General features: G+C 50.9%; 1 protein-coding gene across 3 annotated transcripts in view; it reads left to right on the top strand.

Annotated features, from left to right (window-relative positions):
- The window catches only part of KLHDC10 (kelch domain containing 10), a 61,468-nt gene extending 57,923 nt beyond the window's left edge, over nt 1–3,545 (top strand). For all 3 annotated transcript variants that reach the window (XM_032304321.1, XM_032304322.1, XM_032304323.1), the window contains one exon: nt 270–3,545. In XM_032304321.1, coding sequence (XP_032160212.1) covers nt 270–479 — 210 coding nt within the window. In that variant the 3' untranslated portion in view covers nt 480–3,545. The remainder of the gene's footprint in view (nt 1–269) is intronic.
- Nucleotides 3,546–23,561: the final 20,016 nt, after the last annotated feature.

Raw genomic sequence — 23,561 nt, 5'->3', positions numbered from 1 at the left:
ATAATGTTAGTTTAATGTTTGCTGAAGGTTAAAAAAAAAAAAAAAAAAAAGGAAAGAAAAGAAAAAGAAAAAAGCTACAGTTTTCTCCTAGTAACTCAGTCATCATTTAAACCCTTCTTGATCTCTGTGTTGGGATCTGTGAGAAATTCTTTTTTGCTTCACCTCATCTCACTTTGGCCTAGTGGGCAATTTTTTGCTGACTCTTCAGCCTCAGTATCTGTTTCTTTCCCATTTGAATTTATCCCCTTTTGACTGCCGTTTGTTCACAGGCTGGTTGCATGTACATTCATGGAGGAGTGGTGAACATCCATGAAAACAAACGGACTGGGTCATTGTTTAAGATCTGGCTGGTGGTACCTAGCCTGCTGGAACTGGCATGGGAGAAGCTGCTTGCGGCCTTCCCTAACCTAGCAAACCTCTCCCGAACACAGCTTCTGCACCTTGGACTCACACAGGGACTCATCGAGCGCTTGAAATGAGGATTTCTGGACTGTTCATTGATACTGGAAATGTTAATTTAAAGAGACTCCTTTATTTATGGGCAGTGTAGAATGTGCTACAAAGAGGATTGGTTACCCTGATCAAGGCCTTATTCAGAAAATACATCAGATGCCTTTCTGTAAATTGGTTTTAAGTTTATGGAAATCTCACTTTCCCTTGTGCTTCTTTCTTTGCTTCTCTCCCTCCTGCCCCAACACACACACACACACACACACACACACACACACAACACACACATTCACATACTCCCTCTTCCTTGATGGAGTTGAGGGAAAGTCTGAAGGTACCTTAATACTGTTGTGAATCAAGATAGGATAATTTTTTAAAGGAACTCTGAAACTATGACCATGTTAGCCAATGCTCTACAAATTAAAGAAGCATCATTGACAAAAAAAAAAAAAAAAATTTTTTTTAAAATATTTAAGTCTAGCCACAACAATGAGAAGTTTCAGGATAGAACAAGAAGGCTAACCTTGAGAATCGTGCGGGTTATATGCAAACCTAGATGTTTAACTTACTGTTTTCCAAGATGCTGCTAATTGAGTAGCTGGGTCTGGTGGCTGCACTGGTTGACGTCTTGCTGCAGAGATACCCAAACCCATCCTTTGACTTTGGAGGAACGTCAAGCAGTTCAGCAACTCTTGATTAGTGATTTCTTTTCTCATCCTTATGGTGCCAGCAATGGTTAGATTTGGCTCGTCACAAGGCTTATGTGTGTGTTGTAGTTGTGTGTTTTATTGTGGCTCTTAGAAATTATGGCACCTAGAACGTTTTGAATCAAGGAGTTTATGGTGGTCAAAGTTCTTCATTGTGGGCAGTTTCAAAATTCTCCTGTGCTTATTCCTGGGTTCAAGTATCTCTTTGACTTCTTCATGGGGGGACTTGTAGACCCTAAATGTGTGGCGTAAATGCCATGGGACATAAAGAAGCTTGTAAGAGGCCAGAGAAGAGCAGGGCAGGGAGGGCCTCGGCGCCAGACTGTGAGGCCCAACGGTCATATTGGCCACTCCCTTTTCACAGATGTTTCTTTTCTGACACTGGGCCACACACCTGCCATTTTCTCAGGCAACAGGTTTTATCTCTGGAAAGCCAACTGGTTCTTGATTTTTCCCTTAGTTTACTGTCTCCCCTTTTTGTCTGCTTTTAATGTGCATGGTGCTGTGAGTAATTGTCTAGTTATTGGATAAAAGGTCTTGATGAGGTGGGGGAAGCCATAAGTCATCCTTCCCGATGAACTAAGTATCATTTTAAAAACTAGCATGAGGAAGGAATGAAACTGAGGATCATTAGTTTTTGGTGTGAAGTTTTAGTTCTGGGTTTTTTTTTTTGTTTGTTTGTTTTGTTTTGTATTTTAACTCTAAGAAAGGAGTGACCTAAATTTTCACTTCTTTGCCATCAGGCTGCTAGATATTTGAGCAAGTCACTGAGATGTGAGCATTTGGAAGTCCTCAGGTGTTCGCCAGGTGCTGCAGGCATACGAGAAGGCACGTGCTGATCATCCCATCGGTCACCTCACGACAGGAAGCTCAGATGGGAGATTTGGGACATATTTTTTTCCTTTAAGTGCCTCTTTTCCACTTAGCTTTTAAAGTTACTCTTCTTTTTTCCTTCATCCCAGAAGGGATCTCTTTAGCTCATGTGTGGATTTAAAATCCCTTTTGAGTTGTGGCTAAAGTTACCATCCATTGTTGAGTTCCGGGGGAAGAGAAAACTGTGGTCTCTAGACTTGGACTTTTAACTTCCATGCCTTATTAGAACATCCCACCCATGTTGGGTTGAGTTCATGGTGCCCATAGTCTGCAAGGTCTTAGAATACCACTCCCCTGTGAGTTTGGGTCCTTTTGGGGGGACTGAGGGGTAAGGGCCAGAAGAGGAGAAGGAGCAACTCCTCTAGAGGTACCCCCCTCCCCCAATCTTGCCATGACCAAGTCTGTTTGACATTTAGCCTCTTACCACCCACTGCTTAGCTTACTCCAGTGAGGAGCTCTCTCCAGAGCAAGTCAGTTTGAGCAGCGCCATGAGTTCAAGACAAGGCTTTGCTGCATTACTCCAGCCTGGTCTCTGGATATTTGGTGGAATATATCCAGTTCAATAAGCTGTGCTGTCTAGGGTGGTAAAAGGATTTTTGTCATGGATTTATATAGGGACCAAAGCCTGAATGCTCAGCCTCTGTTCTTATCTTCCCATGCTCCTTGGGAAATAAGCAGATCTCTAGCTTTGCTACACTGGAGAGCTAGAAAGAGAGTCTAGTTCAATCCACACTTGCTGGCAAAAAAGGATTTAAGCCTTCTGAGGGCAGTCTTCTTTGAGGTAGACTTTTGGAGGCCTGACATCCAAGACCTTGTATGTGATGTTTTTATAAAAGTACATATCCTTGGTCTAAAGTGTCTTCTTTTAATATAATACTAGTGAAAAGGATGTGGGTGTGACCAGCTCAGAGTGCTATAGAACCGCACATATGCACATGTTCTGGATGCCAAATGAGACTGTGTGTATGATGACTTAAGTGTACATGACTAGAATTTTATATAGGGGTTCCCCAGCCATTTAGTATACCTGTAACCAGCGCCCTGAATTCCTGACACTGTTACTTGGTTTAGGAAAGTTTATGCCTGCTGCTTCTCTGCCTCTTTGAGGCACTCCCTGCCATCTTACTGCAGTCCTGTAAATTGAAGTGCAATATATAGAAACACATATGAATATATACAGATTATATATAGGGTGTAACTATAAAGCAGGTAGACTACCTTTTTTTCTTTTTTAATCTGCTTTGGGAAGCCAGCTCATTGCTTTAGAGTCAGCTTATATCAAGAATGTGAGATGTGATCAGCTAGCATAAACCAACTCTTGGTCAGTCTGGATCTTCAAGTCTGTGTTTTCTCACTCCAACTCTTAAAGACTTTTTATTCCTTGGGCTTGTTAGAGTTGAGACTTTTCCCCAGTCATCTTTGTACTATCTCATGTGTGCGTATCTTCCTACATTTCTTTGCCCACAAAAAGAGAAGTCTACCTGTAAGGAATTTCCTAAATGGAGAATTAAAGCCTAATATTTAATACTATCAGTTCTCCCATGTATATACTAATTTATCTGTGAACATAATACGTGATTAAATGAAGACAATGATGCTTTCTTCATTTAATAAAGTATTTTCCACATTCTGGAAAATCTATAAGCCAATATAGAGTAGATGGAAATTTTAACTGTTCTTCAGGGGCCAAACTGAAATCCTTTCCACTGGCAGAATTTTTTTTTTCAGGGCCCTAGTGACTTGGTGTAAAAATTTGCTCTAAATTATTCATTTCCATTACATAGCTAGATTTAAATGTATAATAATAAACATTAACTTTTCTAAGCAAAAGGTTTATTAACAGTGACCTTTGGTTACCCAGGGTAGCTAGGGTAAAGCACAGATAATTGAAATTCATAATTAATCAGTGTTTCAACTTTTCTATCAAACAATTGATTCATTTATATTCTTCCTCCCTAGCTCTCTCCCATAAGCACCTCCTTTTTAGTGGAGTGGGGCTAATAAGTAGTTAGAAATGAGAAAGAAGAATCACGGAGGGCTAGAAACCAGCAAGCATATAAGCAGCCCTATTAGCCATAATTGTCAATTTGATGACAGCTGTTGAACGCTGAAATTAGGACCCACGGGTGGTAATCCTGAGTTGAGATGTTAACTCTTCACTCCTCTGCTTCAGCGTAGTGTTCCTGCCCTGAGTTCTAGGCTGTCTCTCCTCTAACCACCAAAGAGCTCTCTGCGCCTACGGGAAGAAGCAGCTACGGTGTGTGAAGCAGAGGAAATCCCATCATTTGAACACATTTCTTTGGCTCTTGACAAATATTTGCATTTCCTCTGTTCTTGCAGGAGCCGTATTTTCCCTTTGGAAATACCCTTTCCAGCCATATAGCTTGGCATGTAGGAAAGGTTGAATTATCCTGGAAGTCTGTGTTGGTCTTCATTCTGTAAAAGCGGTTTGTTTTTATGTGGTCTTACAGATGTTTAGAAAGTGGCACCGTTATTCATTTGTCTAGCTGCCAGCACTCTGATGTAGCACAAAAAGCCATTTTCCTTCTCTTCATTGTTCTGGCATTGAGCTCCAGGACGGATGAGGGTTTATGGTCCTGTGGTCATGAGCTCCCCAGACTGGTCTCTGTTAGCTTCAAGTGCTTTGGTTCCCCAGATTCCTCGGGGCCCCTGGAGCGTTGGCAGCGCCTGAGGCGGGCTCGGCAGGGCTCCATACTCTCCGGGTGTGTCGTGCGGATCGTGCCGGCGATGGCGTTTCCCTTCCGAGGTCGCTGGATTTGCCAGAAAGTGACCTCTTCTCTTACCTGGGGTTACAAAAAGAAGTTCTGAGGTGTGCTTCAAAAGTGGTACCATCTTTTTAGTCTAATATTCATGATTTTATCTTTTTTTTTTCACTTGCTAGAAGTTTTTTAAAGGCCCTGCTCAGTCAGTGTACAGGGTGAGTCAGAGGCAGGTTCACCAAGGTGTAGTAATTGCTGTTTTACTAGTTGCACATTTAGAATACAAAGGAGGCATCAGAAACACACTGACTTTCTCCAGAGCCACTTCCTTGTACACAGAGTCTGAGCAGGGACAGCGCCAGGCATCTCCCTGTAAAGGCACCTGCCGATGCGCATTTGACTGGAAGAACCTAGGCAAGAAAGGGAAACCTGTCTCGCAGTCTCTGAGGGCAGGCCTGGGCTTGGCTCTCCGTACAGGGTGCGCTTAGGCCACACACGATGCTTGCCTTACTTTTCAAGCTATTTGCCACAGTCCTGTTCAATAGTGTGGAAGTCCTTTTGCAGTCTGGTGTGCATGCCGTATGATCAGGACAGCTTCTCCACCTTACCTGGTTTCCTACAGGCAAGTAGGAAAGATAGTGAATTTACCCTAAAATGTCCGATCTGTATTTATGTACCTTGTCAGTGTTTTGCTGTTGGTTTTCTAAAAACAATCTGATCAATAAATCTTATCCAAATCGATTTGGCGCAAGGCTACCTTGATTGACGGTCATTTGCGTGTATGTGAGCTCACCGCTGGGACGGAAGCCTCGGTCCACCCACCTCCGCAGCTCCTTTCCCGGCCCAGCAGGGCCCACTTTTCTTTGTCATATCTGTGAGTCATCTGCCTTCCACCGCGGCCTGCTGTGGCTCCTTCCCTCTGCTCACTGTCTGGAACTCGTGGACACACAGCCGCCCCCTCAACAGAACGCTTTTCCCCTCAGGACATCAGCAGAAGAGTGAGTGACCATGGGGGCAGAGCACGCTCCCTTTTCCTTTCCCTGTCCTACCCTGCGTACTCCCCGAACTACACTAGCCGAGTTTGTGTGGATGTGTCAAGACATTCTGAAGAGCTGGAGGAGCAATAAGGAAATTCAAAGGGAAAAGGTGAATCTTGACATAAGGAGTCACAACTGTTTACGATTCAAGAGAAGAGACCCAGGAGGAGCTGAGCCCTTCGCAGGAGTCCCTTAGGGATGAAACCACAGTTCCCAGCTCTGGCCTTGGTCTTCCAGATGCTTCTTTATCCAAAACCTCGGCTTTGTGTCGCTTCGCCATCAGCTAAGATCCCTCTCCCAGCAGTGCTTTTTTGCGAACTCTGAAGTCTGGCATCGGTGTGGACACTCCCAGTCTGGTCACTTGTAAGGTCTCCCATCCAGAACCGCACACATGCCTCTTAGCTTTCAGTGTTTCCATCGACAAACGATTGGATTAAATATACCCTCTGGGGACTAATAATCTTAGATAATACAATATAAGCCAACAAGAGGAAAACACGTAATTTCTACCCCTTAATGTGTAAGGTACAGTTAATACACTGACTCGGCGGAGCAGTCTTGTTTCCCTTGCTTTCTTTCTCCTACCTCTTCTGAGGTCTACTCCCCTGAGACCTACCAGGAATAAGAAATGGACCCTATACCTTTTCGACTTCCGACCAGCCAGAGCTTTGAAATGAACTCTTGTTTGTATCTGATTCGGTTCTTACTTAAGCCCCAGCTTGGGTTGGGTGGGATGAGGTTTCGGTGGCTTAGTTGGTTTGGGGGTTTTCTTCTTCCAGTTCCATGGATAAAATTCGAGTTCGTCAAAATGCTGTCACTAAGCCATTATAACTGAACAGTTCTCTTATGGTTAATCTGCAGTAATTGCTTGAGGGGAGAGAACATTGATAAAACCACCCAGTTTCCATGTGTTTCGTGTGAAGAACTAAATTTTAATTCTATTTAATTTCAACTAAAATGTGAACAGTCACACACGGCTAGTGGCTACCACTGCACAGCTCTGGAAGGAGGTGATCTGGAGAGTTGGGGGACCGAAGCTTATTAGCTCTGGCTCAGTCAGTATTACTGTGTGGCTTAACTCACATGTGAAGTGCTTTGAAGAATGCCTAGCACATAGGAAGCAGGGCTGGGTGTTTACTGCTACTGCTCTCTAGCTGCTGTCATAAGAAATGAAGTATTTACTCAAAGTTACAAAGTTAACCAGTAAAGAAACAAAGAGGATGGGGGGCGGTGCTGGGTGGTGATATAAGTGAGCTAAAGCCTCATCTTCCATAGCAGGAACGTAATACATAGAATGTCTCAAATTAAGCAATAACCAGAAAAGTATTAAGTAGAGGCATAAAGGAAGGTATCAAAAACAAAACGAAAAACAGCCCATAGAGCTAACAGGAGCAAGATGGCCTGGGAGGTGTGACGGGCCAAAGCAGGGACTGCTGGATTTTTAAGTATGTTCATGGGTTTTTGTTCATTTTTCCCCTTTTTTCTCCTTAATAAAGCCCAACCCTTCACAGCTCTTTGGATTGAGGCCTTCTTCAGGATACTGTGATTCTGGCCAAATTAGGCTGTAAAAAACTGGGTAATTCAAAAGGTAGGGCTGGAGTATTAATTTTGTTTTTGTTTTTAAAGAGTGAGTGCAGCTGTACATGAGGGGGAGGCGGGTAAAGGGAGAGAGAATCTCAAGCAGGCTCCACAGGGCTTGATCTCATGACCCTGAGATTTTGACCTAAGCCAATCAAAAGTCAGGTGCTTAATGGACTGAGCCACCCAGGTGCCTCAGGAGTATTAGTGTTTTTAAGTTCTTTATTGATTAAGTCATAACTTTTTTTTTTTTTAAAGATTTTATTTATTTATTTGACAGAGAACACAAGTAGGCAGAGAGGCAGGCAGAGAGAGAGGAGGAAGCAGGCTCCCTGCCGAGCAGAGAGCCCAATGCGGGACTCGATCCCAGGACCCTAAGATCATGACCTGAGCCGAAGGCAGCGGCTTAACCCACTGAGCCACCCAGGCGCCCGATTAAGTCATAACTTGACTAGTATTTGGAAATCTTTGATTTAAAAGCCAATCGTGGGCGCCTGGGTGGCTCAGTGGGTTAAGCCGCTGCCTTCGGCTCAGGTCATGATCTTAGGGTCCTGGGATCGAGTCCCGCATCGGGCTCTCTGCTCGGCAGGGAGCCTGCTTCCCTCTCTCTCTCTCTCTGCCTGCCTCTCCATCTACTTGTGATTTCTCTCTGTCAAATAAATAAATAAAATCTTTAAAAAATAAAAAAATAAAAATAAAAAAAAATAAAAGCCAATCTTGGGAGCTAGTAGGAGGAAAAAAGGCAGGGGAGGGAGAGAATTTAAAAACAAAACACCAATCTCTCAAGGTTTAGACACAGTTTTGTTCTGTTGCCCAAAGTCCCTTCCTCCCATGCTGTCCATTCATAGAATCAAGCAAGAGCATCACTTTGGAGCCTTCGTGAGAGGAGATGGAGGGCTTCTGAGCGGCACAGAGCAGAGCCGGCAAATCCGCCGTCCTGCACAGGCCTCGGGGTCTGGGCCCAAAGTCTCCAGGGGAGCAGTGAGATGCTTTCTCAAGTATCTGAGTGGGTGTGAGCTCCTGCCCAGCAGCCAGCCTCCAGGACGGCCTGGGCAGCTCTGGTAGGAAAGAAGGCAGCAGCACAGCACATGCAGGCAGGGCAGTAACCTGGGCTATGGAGGACAGAAGGACAGGGACAGGTGGGACCTCTGGCCACTTACTATTTCAGAGCCCACCGCAGGCCGCGAGCTGTACAGCCCTAGCGCAAGTGGCAGCTGCGAAGGGAAGAAAAAGCAGCTAAGGTTCTCTCTGTGTCGCCTCAGAGAGGACAGACTGTTCAGTTCATCCTGGCTGCCTGGCTGAGGTGGCCCTCCCTGTGACTGCCAACAATGTCGAAAACATCTCCTCCAGCGGACGTGAGCAAACTTCCGTGCTCTGGCGACTGCACAGGAATTCGTGCAGACCTCCAGGGTCTTGGTTCCTCCCTGAGCCTCACGCCAGAGGACAAGGGTGGAGTGTGTCCTGGGACAGCCGGGATCCCACGATGGGTCAGTGCTGGCACCTGCCCCTAGCTCCCCCTGCACGGCCAACTCCCTGGAAAGGACGACGACCTCCCGCTCACAACCATGGGATCCCTAAGAACGGCAGCTTGGAGGTCGCTCAGAGCGGCCTGTACCTGTGGGGCGCCCTGCTTCCCCCACCCCCTAACCTCAGAGCCCAGCGTCGGGCTCCCCGCGGGCTCCACCGCGCGTTCTCACGCGCCTCCCTCCTCACGCCGGGACTGCAGGGTAAGCCTGGCGGGCGGACTCCCGCGCCGACGGAGTTACCCACCTCCGCGAAGTCCACCGGAGGCTGGCCCTGCCTGCAATCGCCCGCCGCAGAGCGGCCACCCTGGGGGCCGTGGAGCCCCCGGCTGGCGGGGCGAGCCGTGCGGGAGCGCCCCCCGCCGCCTCCCCTCCGCAAGCCAGGCTCCGGCTGGAACAGCCTCGTGCCTGCGACCCCGCGACGCCAACCGCCCTGAGCCAGCGCCTTCTCGGCCTACCCTTGGCTGGCGGCGGCGGACCTCGGCGCCCGGCCCCCGGCTCAAAGAAGGGAGCGCGCGGGGGCGAAGGCCGGGGCCCAGGCCGGCGCGCGCCCGCTCGCACCCCCGACTAACTGAGCACCTAGTAGGCGCCCGCGGCCTGCGGGGAGCCGGCGCGGCGGCGGAGAGCACGCCTGGCTGCACGCAGCTTCCGAGGGCGGTGGGGAGCAGGGAGACGGTCCCAGGAAAGGCCGCTAGCGAGGCTGAGGGAGTGATTCCGAGCTGCTGGACACAGAAAAGTTAGGGAGAGCCTCTCCGAGGCCGCAGTGAACATGCACCAGGAGCTGGAAAGTGAGCGAGGGACAGTGTCACTACACCGGGACCGGGAATTCCAGACGGAGCCCAAACCCAGCTCCTGGAGTCCTCCGGAAGGGGAAGAAGCCTGGTGGCCGCAGGACGGGGACCCAGGGGAAGAGGCATGGGAGGCAAGGAAGGGGAGGCAGGCGGGGCGGATGATAAAGAGTCGACACATAGTCCGGTTTTTATCCTGAGAACAACTGGAAGCTGGAAGCCAGAGACAGGACGAAGTGGTCTCTCAGGCTGCGGCGCGAAGGTGCAGGAGGAAGCAGGGCCCTCTGCTAGGAGGACCTGGCAAGGGTCCGAGCAGGGTGAGAGTGCTTTGGGCCGGGACACAGAGCAGGGCTGGATCTCAGCTCCCAGTCACTGCTCCCCCTGGGCCGGCGCCCTTGGGTAGTGAGCAGAGGCCCAGCGAGCCCAGGCGGTAGGAGAAAGGCTGTGCTAACAGCCCGCCGCGGCAGGGAGGCAGCTGGGAAAGGAGAGGAGAGCAGGCGCAGGTGGAACCTGGGACAGGGCGCGGGGGGAGCTGCCCAGTAGCCTCCAGACCCTCCCCACTCTTCGGAGGGCCCAGACCCGGCACCAGCAGCGCACGCCTAGTTCGAAAGCCTCTCGGGAATAAAGCGGGAACTGCTCCGAACCAGAATGATCTGGTTTAGAGCGGCTGCCTTTCCCTCCTCCCTCTCCCCCACCCGCAACCTCCCTCTCCTTCAGCGACTGGCTGGTTTTTGCCGCAGTCCCTGACCAAGGTAAACAGAAGAGGGAAGAGGGAAGAATGCTCTGTTTCCATGGCAACCCAGAGGGCAGTCGATATGGCTCTCTGGGATGTGCTTCAGGGGAAGAAAAGGCTCACTAGAAAAGCAACGGGGAGATGGGCCCCTTTACCATGCACACGGTGGGGGATTGTTCTGGAACACGGTGAGGGCCTGACTGAAAGGAGGAGGGTTTGAGAGAAGTCAGGCACCATCAGTGTGCAGTGGCAGCGGAACAGAAGTGTAGGGGACACACCAAAACAGCAGCCACGCACACTATTGCAACAGCTGTCCATCAGTGGCTCAATCCTCACACCCGGGGAGCACAAAACAGAGATGGCAGAGATCTCAGAGCCTCCCCAGATGCACACCTGGCTGTCCCTTTCCAGAAAACCCTTCCATGGGGCAGGCCAGTCAGCCAAAGGGCAGCCACAGAGGTTGCACCCAGAGCCTCAAGGCCAAAGACAGGTTTTGTCTGAAACAGAGAAGCCCACTGTTCTCCAGCTGCAGAGTTGGGGGTGGGGGGCACTACTGCCCCATCGGTGCTCCCCTGAGAGACCTCCCAGGCTGTCCCTGAACCTCCCTCAGACTCGTGGGAGGCCTGTGATGGGATAGCTTCATGGGATTATGGGCATGGTGGTTCCAGGGGTGCCCCCCTCACCCCTCCAGAGGACAAGGGCTGTCCATTTTCACCACGTCACTGTCCTGCTGCTGACTACAACTCTCCCTCGCACTGAGGACGTCTCTCAGGAACAACCTGTGGGCATCAGAAACCTCTTCTGTTTTCTAGGCTTCATATTAGATTCGAGAAACTTGTTCTACCTCAGGAATTGGCCTGAAGGCTTGTGGGGGGCCTCTCACCCGCCCAGGCAGGGATGGGAGAAAATCCGGGACAGAGGGAGGTGAGAGGTGGTAAGCTTCCTGTTCCCACAAAACAGAAAGAACCTGGATGGCTCCAGCCCAGAGAAGCAGCAGCAACAGCAATGATTTTTGAGAAAATGGAGGGCGGTGCCTTGGTTTCCCCCTGCAGACATACAGAGAATCCTGTCAGTGGGGCTATAGGCCCAGTAAGTGCTCACCCACACGTTGTACAGCCCACACCCTTCTCTTAGCACAAGCCCTCAGATGCTGTGGTCTGCGTGGGAGACACCTTCAGGACAGGACCCAGGGGTGGGAGGGAACACCCGCGGAAGACGGACTGGACAGATGTGCTTTTCCCTTCCAAAACACCCAGAAGTGACAGGTTTACTCAGCTCTTTCCATGGCCTATAGATTCCAAACTTCTGTAGCTCTTCTTTAGCTGCCACCACTGCCTCTTTGCTCATTCTATTCCAGCTCCCCTTTGCTGTTCCTTGACCGGGCATGCTCCCACATCAGGTCTGTGACACTGGATGTGCCCTGGAAGTCTCTTTCTCCAGTATCCATGTGGCCAATCTCACACCTGCAATTCTTTACTCAAATGTCACCCTCTTAGGCGCCTGGGTGGCTCAGTAGGTTGGGCCTCTGCCTTCAGCTCAGGTCATGATCCCAGAGTCCTCGGATCAACTCCTGCATCCGGCTCCTTGCTCAGCGGAGAGCCTGCTTCCCCCTCGCTCTGCCTGCCACTCTGCCTACCTGTGATCTCTCTCTGTGTCAAATAAATAAATAAATAAATAATCTTAAAAAAAAAAATAGTCACCCTCTCAAGAAGGCAGAGCCAGGGAAGGGGTGAGTGAGGTGAGAGAGGCAACACGGTCTTCCGTGACCCCTTGGTTCAAAATTGTATATTGCTGCTGCCCCCACTTGTTCTCCCTCATCCTCTCCCCACAGAATGCGACACCCTCTCACTTGTTGTTTCTCTTGTTTGTTGTCCGACTTCCTTTATTAGAATGGAAGCGCCAGGAGGGCAGGCGTTGTCTCTGTCCTGTGCTGGGAGGTCTCCACCACTGCTGAGATGCTCAGGAGGTGCACTGGGAGGAGAAGGGATGGCCCTGGGGACAGGGTGGGCAGGGACCCGCCTCTTAGAACCACACAGGCTCTTCTGTCCTGCAACCGGGAGCTCCTGTCCTTCTGCCTCACGAGGCTCCCGCCGTTCAGTCTCCTAGAGCAAAGGGACAAAAGCAGGTCCTAACAGTCCGTCAGACAAACCCCCCACTTGCGGCGTGTCACCTTCAATTTCCTGCCTGCCTGCCTCTTTCCTGATTGACCTGATAAATTCAGGACAGCTTCTATTGCTTTTGGCAAAAAACTGCCATTAAGATTTACAGAGCCAAAAGCTGGCACGGTGTCATCTTCAGAGTAATTTACACAGTGAGTTTCAAAAGATGGAAAGTTAGCATTTCAGAGGCAATTTCATAGAAAGGATTATCAGATTAATCACTATGTCAATTTAATAGTTGGTGTCTCAAATAATTAATTAGCTTTCTTGGAGTCAGCAAGGCAATAAGGGACTCTAAGAGGAATAAAAATGGCTGTGTCAGACAGTAAGTGTGTTTTGGGCAATAGATCTTGAGAGAATCCTCGTTGGAATTACCCCGTGCAGTGTCTGGCATGGCTTCTGTGGCTCAGAGACATAACAAGAGGAGAAAGGCTCTGGGAGCTCCCAAGTCTCCCTGAGACCCGCAGATGGAGGCTGGTCTGCACCTGCTGAGTGAGGCTGCCCTGCCACGTGTTGAATTGTCCTGTGACACCTGGAAAGTGTGTCTAACCACGCCGTGCACGGACAGGCTGCTCTGGAGGGAGGGCTGGGTGTGACTTGCAGCCCGGCCTGTGAAATTACCTGCGAGAACTTGGGGACGGAACAAATTCAGCACGGCTGGGCCATTGTCATGGCGGTTCCATCGTGATGAAGCCCTCAGTCAGCCGCCACATGTCGGGGCAAGGCTGTGTCTTCAGGGGGTGTTATGGGTTACATTTGTTCCCCCATCTTCCCCCAAAATATGTTGTGGTCCTAATCCCTCATACCTCAGAACATGATCGTATTCACAGACAGGGTCTCTACAGAGGTCATCAAGTTAAAAACGAGCTCACTGGCGTAGGTCCCAGTCCAGTATGACTGATATCCTTATAAAAAGAGTGTATCTCGGGGCACCTGGATGGCTGAGTCGTTAAGCGTCTGCCTTCAGCTCAGGTCATGATCTCAGGGTCCTGGGATCGAGCCCGGCTTTAGGCTCCCTGCTCGGCAGAAGCCTGCTTCTCCCTCTCCCACTCCCTCTGCTTGTGTTCTCTCTCTCTCTCAAGTAAATAAATAAATAATCTTTAAAAAAAAAAAAAAAAAAAAAAAGAGTGTATCTGAAAACCCAACCACGCACATGCAGGGAGAATGGCACATGAACGTGAAGGCAGATAATGAGGTGATGCTTCTAGAACACCGAAGATTGCCAGCCAACCACCAGAGCTGGGGGAGGGGCAGGGAACAGATTCCCCCTCACAGCCTGAGAAGGCACTGCTGATACCTTCCTGGATCTCAGACTTCTAGCCTCCGGAACTGCGTGGTAATAAACTTCTCTTGTTTAAGCCACGTAGTCTGTGGTACTTGGTTATGGCTGAATTAGAAAATAATTCAGCGGGGCATCATGGAGACTTGGGTGTCGTCATTCTTACGAAGATTCCTGTAGGGCGCCTGGGTGGTCAGTGGGTTGAGCCTCTGCCTTCGGCTCAGGTCATGATCTCAGGGTCCCGGGATTGAGCCCCGCATCGGGCTCTCTGCTCAGCGGGGAGCCTGCTTCCTCCTCTCTCTCTGCCTGCCTCTCTACCTACTTGTGATCTATCTCTGTGTCAAATAAATAAAATCTTTAGAAAAAAAAAAAGATTCCTGTATTTTCGTGTGTTTTTAAAAGACTTTGCTCTTTTAGAGCAGTTTTAGGTGCACAGTAAAATTGAGAAGGTGCAGAGATTCCCCACAGGTGCCCCCCTCAGCCTTTTCCACCATCCACGTCGGCACGAGAGCTGTACCTTTGTTACAATGGATGAACCTACACGGACACATGGTCACCACCCAGAGTCCGTGGTTTCCCTTCAGGCTCAGTCTCGGGGGTGTGCGTTCCGTGGGTTTGGACAGATGTCTGAAGACACATGTCCGCCGTTGTGGTGTGATCTCCTGTGGGGTCTCTTCACTCAAAATGCTGTGTCCCACCCACTCCTCCTCCCCTCCTTCCAACCCCTGCGGCCACAGGTCTTTTTACTGCTTCCATAGTTTTCCGCTTTCCAGAATGCCATAGAGTTGGACTTACTACAGTCCATAGCCTTTTCAGACTGGCTTCTTTCACTTAATATGTGTTGAGGTTTCTCTCATGTCCTTTCATGGTTTGATAGTTCATTTCTTGTTAGTGCTGAATAATAGTCCATTATCGTCTGGATGTACCACAATTTATCCATTTCCTCTATTTTTTTCTTTAAAGAAACATTTTTTTTAAGCACCAGCTCAGGACAGAATATAAAGCTGTGACTAATTTGGGCGGTAGGTACAACAATACTCTCAATACTGTCTCTTAAAGAATGAAGAAGACTCAGGTTCTTTCTCCTGGGGCTGCTGACCAGATCGGCTCCGAGCCTGGAGCTGCGGGGGCCAGTGGCCTCAGCTTGAGGAGAGCCTGTGTGGAAGAGAACAAGCTGGCAGCCCCCTGGGAGGCTCTGATGCCCAGTGCGCACCTGGACCCAGATGGCCAGGGTACCTTAGTCACATGAGCTTTAAACAATACATGGTTTTGGAGCTCAAGTGATGCTGCTTAGAATGTGATCTGCTGGGCCTTGCCTTCCTCCCCTCTAAAATGAGAAAAATCCTAATTAATTAATTAATTAAAATGAGAAAAATCCACCCCCAAACTTGTGAAGATGAGACACAAGAAGAAACTTGGGGTGACCTGGAAAGTGCCAGAACACTGATAACTGTATGGTTAGAAACTTCCTGGGCAATTGACACCACATTTAACAGCTTGGAAGAAGTTCTGGTCCCAGACTCAAGAGCTACGCCGCCCACCCAGGTGCCACTCCCTCTATTCACCCCCAAAGCCTCTTACCGACCTTCTGAGGGTGTCTCTCTGGGGTCTGCTTCTCGCCCTTCAGGGAGGATGATCTTCTCTACTACTGCTTCTTCTCACCACCGTCTGGCCACCCTAACCCCTGTAGCCTGGGGTGCTCCTGGGATGATGATGGCCAGTTCTTTTAGAAAGGGCACTAAATGGCCAAGATGCCAATGACCCGCCGAGTCTGCTTGAGATGCCCAGCCATTAGAAGGGGACAGAGCTTCCATGGCTATGAAAGAAGATTCTACAGGCTTCCACAAGCTGTGGAAAAGGAGTCTGAGGAGGGGAGAGATGTGAGAGGGGGAGCCAGCCAAGGGGCTAGAGGTTACAAATGAATCCTTCAATGGGGAGATTTACCTCAGACTGCCTCTTCCTCCACGTCCCTCTTGGCGAGGAAGAGCCTGAGCCCCTGCCTCACAGCACCTCAGAGAGCAGAGCCCAAGCCCCAGGTCCACATTCTATCCTGCCTACTGCAGTGTCTTTCCCGCTCCCCTTTGCCTCTGTTTCCCAGGGACACAGCTGGTGGGGCAAGAGCTAGTCGGCCATTGCCAGAGGAGGCTGTGTGGGAATTTAGGGGCTGCCTCCCAGGTCTACACACTGAAGCTCCCTCTCAGTGGCTCCTTGAAAAAGGGAAATCCAGCCTGTGACACCAATGCTCTTCCCTCCCCTCTCCTCAACCGTTACCTGCTGGGCACCTTGCCTGCTCTCTGTCTTTCCTTCGAAGATTTAAGTTTAGATTCTCCCCATGAGAGCAAGATGGCTCCAGGAAGAGGACGGTAAGTCCTAGACTTGGCCCTGGAGGAGGAATTCAACCATTTCTCTTGTCTTTTCAAGCATGTAATTTATTTCCTGCTCTTAGGCTTTCCCACGTTTCTCCACTGGGACCCTTCTGTGGTGCCTTGAACTGTCAGCCATTCCCAAAGATGCCATGTTGGAATTCTGGGCCTGGAATAGGGAAGAGAGGAGGGCTGGTTTAGGGTGGAGGCAGTGGGATGCAGGAAGCAGATGATGTATTAGATGCAAGCTGTTTGGGGGGAACAAATTTTCTTATTCGGGGAAGTAAATTTTTTGTAAACTTGGATCCTAAAATGGCGTAATTGCTCACTCTTCCCCAGGAGGGAAGTCAAGCCCAGATGGCGTGATCCGTTTCCCAGGCACTCTGGCAAGGTCATTGGAAGGGCCAGCTGGCGGCTTTCTTGTTATTGTAGAGTTATTTTATTCTTTAACATTTTACTGATTAAAGTCCTTAAATCTCAAGAGGCCAGATGGAAGCCAAATAATATAGCTCTTTTGGTTTCCTTTTAATGAGATCAGGGTTGGGTGAGTCCTCGGGTAGGACAGAGAGGGAGAAGCCGTCTGCTGGGTGCCCTGGGACTGGCTATCCAGAGGCCTTGCTGCGCCGTGATTTCTTTGATCCTCTTCCCTGTTGTCAGTCCCTATTTTCCAGAAGGCTCTCGTAATGGTTTCTGTAGGACTTTGCGTGTCACAGGTTTCAGTTAAAATTTGACTCACCTTGGAGGAGGGGGAGAGGGATGAGACCAAGAAGCCTGCCAAGACGTTTGACCCTTAAAGCCACCAAGTCCCACCTGAGGCTGCTTGGCATAGGAGTGCGGAGGGGGCACCGAAGATGTGCTGGGCCCTTCCCTAAGTCCTGCTGCCAACGAGGAGGTGCAATATCAAGTCCTGCTCTCTTCAGAAGAGCTTTGAGCAGCCCAACAGCAGCAGGGCGCACCCCGTTCTGCTGGGATCGAAGGGCCTGAGCCCATTCGACCTAGATCTCAACCCTGCAGAGGCAAGATGGCCGCCTGCTGCCCTATCTCACATTCACATAGTGAAGGAGGTGAGAGAGGGTAGGTAGGCCAGGCCGGGTGAGGGTGCTGAGGAGGCGGGGCCTTGCGGAACTCTCCAGTAACCCCCACTGGCCTCCAAGAGCCTCTCCAGACTCTCAGGAAGCTGTCACCATTTTATTCAGCAAGCAGTTTAGCACCAGCTATGTCCCGAGCCCCCCCATTAGACCCTGGGGCACCAAAAGGACACAAAAGAAACAGGAAATGTGTCTGTTCTCAAGGATATCCTAAAAAGGTCAGGAAACACAAATCTCCCCCACATAATGGCCTGAGGACAAACCCGGCCCAGCGGCAGTGCCTATTCATGGTACATAAACCACAGAAGCTTCACAAACTGGGGGCAGAGGAGGCAAATCAGAGAGGACATGAAAAGTTCAGAAACAAAGTCACGTAAGGGAGGAGTGTGACCTGGGGAGATGTTTGCGATCAAGCGTCAAGATTGGCCATACCTTTGCACACATGCGCGCCTCAGCACATGGGAAGGCGGCCTGTGTTCCTGGTGCTCCCTACTCTCGGGGTTTTCGGGGGCGCTCACCTGGCTGGAACAGCGGCTCTCAGACTTGAGGGTGCAGAAGAATTTTAAGACAGTCTTGTTTAAAAGTGCAGAGTATGAAGCGCCAACAACCGTAGAGGTTCTGCTTCAGTAACTTGGGGTGGGAACAAATCTGCATTTTTCCCAAAAGGTCCGCAGATGGTTCTGTTGTTAGAGCCTGGGGGAACCACACTTTGGAAATCAGTCCTTTAAGAACTCAAACCAACGCCTTCCCCTGGACCAGCTTCAGGAAGGGAACATTAAGGAAGAGATTCTCCACTGTTTTAGGACTCCTATGGGCAGCACCTTCCACTCCCAAAGCCTCCACTCACAGTGACCACACACCACACACGTCACACCCACACACTCATGGCAAACACACCACACTCACTCTTCCACACTCACACAAGCCATACCGCACCCCCCACCACATGCACCACACTATACCATACACCACAAGCTATGCACACACACCGACACACACCGCACCCCACATTCCTCTCCTGAGCCCCAGTCCCGGGCAGGGGCCTGTCCTCAGTGACTCAAGGAAGGGCAAGCTGGCCACCCACGCAAGTGAGGCAGCCGGCAGGCGAGGGTTTGAACGACCGTCCCACTGCACGTTTTTGTCACCAGAGACTAACTGCGTCATTGCCTCACTCACGCTGGCCATGGCTGCGCAGAAAGGTGAAGGCCTCTGGCTATTGTTCCTTTACCAGCTCTGCCGTGAAAGAACCTCTTTCCTCCCCGCTGAGATTTATTGACCTCATTTTTGCAGACAGAGAAAATGGATACAGGGAAGTGATCAGTGAAAGCAGTGAGGCACTGAGCTGAGCGTATTAAGTGTTCAAAAATTTGCTGACTGATGTCTAAGGCAGGGAAATGACACTCAAGAAGCTGCATCCTTTCTTCCGAGGCCTTGTGTGCTGGTCAGGGCCAGGGTTGGGTCTAGGGCCAGGGGCCAGGGCAACACCCTCCTGGCCCTTCCCTCTCCTAGGTCTGGCCAGGCAGAGGAGTGGCTTTGGGCTTTCAGGACACGTGCCAGTGTGTCCCCTCTCCCTCACCCCCCAACTAGGGAGGAGAAGCTTCTCGGGAAAGGGGCAAACATGAGTGTCCACAAGGTTGTGAGGAACCCTTGGAGCCCTGGGTACAGCTGTGGGAAGGCTAACATCCAGCATGTGACCCCACGAGGGACCACCTGGAGGCAGAGAGAAGCTCGAAGAGCTAGTGGGGCTGGGGCTTGAGGAGCCATGGGGACGTAGGGAGCAGAGGCCCTGTCTACCGTCCTCCCTCGCCGGGTCAGCAGCGTTGGGGTCAGCAGCAATGGGGGCAGAGGGCGGAGTTAGGAACAGCCGCTCCTCAGCCTCCCGCCGCTCTGAGTGGGCCTCTTCTACGGACTGGCTCCCTCGCACCCCGGACCAGCCTCCTCGGCGCCCACGTCGGGGAGGGAGACGCAGTTGACTCTGAAAAGAATCTTCCAGAAGCTCGGGCCACGGAGCGCGCCTGCTCCGGCGGCCGTGGGGACCCAGGTGCTCGCAGGATGAGGGGCCCGGCGGCTGGGTGAGCTACTCGCAGCCCTGCGGCCTACTGTGGGGGCGAAAAGCACTTGCATGGATTTTGCCTACGACGCCCCAGGGCAGTCGAGAGCCAGCGGTCCCCTGGCCTAGGCGTCCTGGCGAGGCCGGGACAGCAGCAGTCTCGGCCGGAAGGGCCTCTGGGGACGCGCAGGCCGGGCGCCCTTCTCTCCCGCGGTGGAGCCTGTCCCGTGTGCGACGGCCCGGCGGGCTGCCCGGCTTCGTCCCCCCGCAGCGGGAGGGGGCGGCCCGGAGCGTGCGGGGTGCGGGGGTTAGGGGCGCAGGGGCCGCGGGCCGGGGGGAGGCAGGCAGGCCGCGGAGTCCGGGCGATCCCCTGGCGGGGCTCACAGGCGCAGAGACCGGCGGACCCTGGATTCATGCCAGGAGCAGGTGGCCCTGAGATCCCCGGCTCCAGCCCCCACCTCGCGAGGCCCCCGCAGGAAACCTGGCACCTTTCCCCGCGCCAGCTGCGCCGCCTGGCACCGGGTCCGCACCCAGGGGAGCCCGCGGAGCACGCCGCTGCCGGGGGGCCGGCTGCGTGACTCACGCCTGCTTGCTAATCACTCCCCTCTCCTCCGCCTCGCGTCTCGCACAGCCCGCCTCCCCCTGGAGAAAAGCGTGCCCATCTGACGCCTCGCCCGCCCGCTCCCCGGGACACAGTCATCTGCCCTTGCGGCTGCCCCTGCTCCACGCAGCTCCCACACCACTCTCCCCAGCCTGCCGCCCCCTGCTCCGGCTTGCTTCCGCCTGGGACCGCGCGGTTGTCCCCGACCCGCTCCCGCGCCGCACCTGGCGGCAAGGCTGTGTGTCCAGCTGTCTGTCCGGCGTTGCCTCTCTGGCCACCTGCACAGGGAAGGGCACAGACCCCCAGTCTGGAGGCATCTTCGGAGAGGAAGTATCAGAGCGCTGTGGCCAAGCTCTTTGAGCCACCGTTCAGCTGTGACCTGTGGCACATCCCCTAAAAGGGGCCAAGAACAGAGTGGCCCCTGGATTTGTTTCTGTAGCTCAAGTAGGCGTTGGGAGGTCCCGGGAGTGTCAGTGGCCGGGCATCGCAGAGCCAGCCTGCTGGGGACAAACGACTCTGCCCTGCCGCCCAGAAGTCCGAGAGCTGGGCCTCTAGAGTGGGCTCTGACACCAGCGCCAGGCTGGACCCCCGGCAGGAGCAGGCCCTCTTTGGGCTTCCGGCTCTTCTGTAAAATTAGACAGTCCATCTGCTTGATCCACAAGACCACTTCCAAGTTTTCTAAGCTACCATGAGGAAAAAAATATCTCACCTAAAGGTTGAAACAGCCCCAAAGCAAACAGGGGCCCACGTGGTGTTTCACAATGTAAGGCGCTCCTTCTCCTGGGCAGCTGAATACAGGACTGGCTTTCCAGGCCTGCCACCTGGAGGGTCACACAGGACCTTGCAGTCAGAAGGGCCCTGTGATTGGCTTAATGCTCTGTTGTGGTTGTCTTGAAATTCTTGGTAATATTAACAAGGGACCCCCACCACATTTTCATGTGCCCTGGGTCCCACAAGTTATGTAGCTGGTGCATGCCAAAAATACTCAGAATGTCGGTCAAGGAGAAGCATTTGCAGCTTTCCCTACCATGGTTAGCTCTACAGATCTTGGTGTCTGGCATTCAGAAATGTGGACCATGGCCTTATTTCCGTGCCTGGAGACCAGGGAGAGGGCGAGACAGTTAGGAAGCACTTGGTGAGAGTTAAATTGTTCAAGGGGACGATGAGTCTTATATCCAGTTGCTGTCCTTGGAGTCAGACACAGGTATGGCTCTGGGGCTTGGTGTGGACATCTCCTTCGGGGACAGGCTGCTGTTGTTCAGTGTCCAACCCCTCCTTCTTCTGTAGTGCTGGGGTTATTAGCTGGCCATGACCAGGATCCTGGCAAACACATACTACTTCTCCCAGATTCCTGTGTAGCTTGATGTTTCCATGAAATGAAGTAGCTGGCCAATGGGTGGATATGCCTGGAAGAGTCAGCCACCTTCTAGGAGCTTTCCTTAGGAAATTGTTGGTGTGTCCTTTCTTCTCTATATATTTATTTTATTATTTATTTATTTTAATAAATGCCTATATTTTTAAAGATTTTATTTATTTGACAGAGATCACAAGTAGGCAGAGAGGCAGGCAGAGAGAGAGGAGGAAGCAGGCTCCCTGCTGAGCAGAGCCCGATGTGGGGCTTGATCCCAGGACCCTGAGATCATGACCTGAGCCAAAGGCAGAGGCTTAACCAACTGAGCCACCCAGGCGCCCTGCTAAGTGTTATATATATTTTAAAGATTTTATTTATTTGACAGTAAGAGAGAGAGCGCACAGCATGGGGAGAGGTAGAGGGAGAGGGAGAAGCAGGCTCCCTGCTGAGCAAGGACCTATGTAGGTCCCGAGCCGGAGGCAGATGCTTAACCGACTGAGCCACCCAGGTGCCCCCCTAAGTTGTATCTTTGATCTGTAACACAGCAGAGGAGTTTTAAATCTTTAGATGAAGATCTGGAGTCAGAAAAAATATATGCTATTTGTTGTTATCATTTCACAATAGAAATTGACAGAAGAGTGAATTGGCACACAGTCGCCCCTCACGTTCCGTTCTTCAGATAGAAGAGGACACCAGTGTCCCATCTCTAAAAGGGATGCCGGTGGGGGAAGTAGAACCTCATGTATGTGGGATGGAGAGCTGAGCAGGGTAAGGGGGATGGTGAGCGACAGGGCTGCCACTTTCGGGGGGCAGGAAAGGGCCCAGGAGTTGGTATTTGAGCAGAGATCTTAACGAAAGATAGAAAGCAGCCATTCCAGAAAGCTGGGGGAAGAGCATTCTAGGAAGAAGGGTAGGTTCAAAATGTTTTCCCAAAAATGGGGATCTCTCCCGTCATATTCACGCTCCTGTTTCTAGTGATCTGTTGTCATCTCCATTTGGAGGCCCCAAACAGCAGCTCACACTCAACACTGTCTAGAATTTCTCTTCCGCTGCAAACCGGTTCTTCCTCCTATTTCTGTTACTAGTGCCACCGTCTGCCTAATCACCTCCATTGAAGTCTTGGAGCTGTGTCTGTGTGTGCCCGGTTACCCGTTGTGGCCAGTTTTCTTCCACAAATGCTCTCTGATCATTACCAAAGCTCCGCGTGTCTTAGCCACATCTGGAGTCCGGCCTCCCACAGGCCACCCTGCCTGCGACAGCTCCAGCCTGTCATCCTCGGCTTCGTGGTCAGAGGCCCTTTCCGTAAACACACCTGTGACTTTATTCTCTGCTCAAAAAATTTCAGAGTCTCTACTCTCAAGTCTGCAGTCCTTAGCCCCATAGCACAGGTGCACCTTTCCTCTGAGCCCTATCTTCCCACGCTCCTCTGAACACATCTGGGTTTGGACTCTCAGCACTTTTCCTAAGACAGCTCCTCCTCTCCTGTCTTCAGGACTGATTCCCGCTGCTTTCCTCCCCCTCCTGAAATTCAGTTGCCGCCTCTCCCACCTCAGCTTCTCACTCAGCGGAGACTTCTCTTCCTTTGAGCTGTAGAATTCTAAAATTCTATTTGTACCCCTTCCCCTCCCCCCACCCCCACCCAAAGTTTTTCGATTGTAAAAGCACCATAACATTGGGAGGGAACTGAAAATGGAAAAACAATCATCCACATTCCCACTTCAACAAGTGAGTTCACATTTGGATATTCTGTTCTAGTTGGCGGTCTGCGTGCATATTTTTACATAATTGTAATCACAGTAGACATACAACTTTGATTTGTTTTCCCTTCTACCCAACATTTCCCCGATCTTTTTACGTAGTCTTTTTAAAGTTGTAGGACTTTTTAAAAGGGGTCAAAAATAAGTCTGTGGGTATCTCATTCAAAGATGCATCTCAGAAAGTTGAGGTACTGTAATTTATTTATTAAACCATTCTATCATTAAACCTTTGGATGGGTTTTGTTTTTAGCTCTTGTGGACTAGAAACTTTGTGAGGAGAAAAAGAGAATGCTGAGTCTTCTCTGTATTCCTAGGACCTAACAAATCCCTCAAATAATATTTACCGGGTGGACGGATAAACCAATAAACGAATGTACACAGTGAACATCTTTAGGCAGAACTTATTTTTTTTTCCTGGTGAGTATTTTCCTAGGACAGATCTTCCTGGGATCAATGAGCCAGAGTGCTCACATCATGAGGGGTGGGTGCTGCACACTGGCGCAC

This window comes from Mustela erminea, chromosome 11, assembly GCF_009829155.1.
Source record: "Mustela erminea isolate mMusErm1 chromosome 11, mMusErm1.Pri, whole genome shotgun sequence".
Lineage (NCBI taxonomy): Eukaryota > Metazoa > Chordata > Mammalia > Carnivora > Mustelidae > Mustela > Mustela erminea.
Note: the sequence above shows the minus strand (reverse complement) of the source record. Positions and strands in the feature narration are given on the sequence as shown.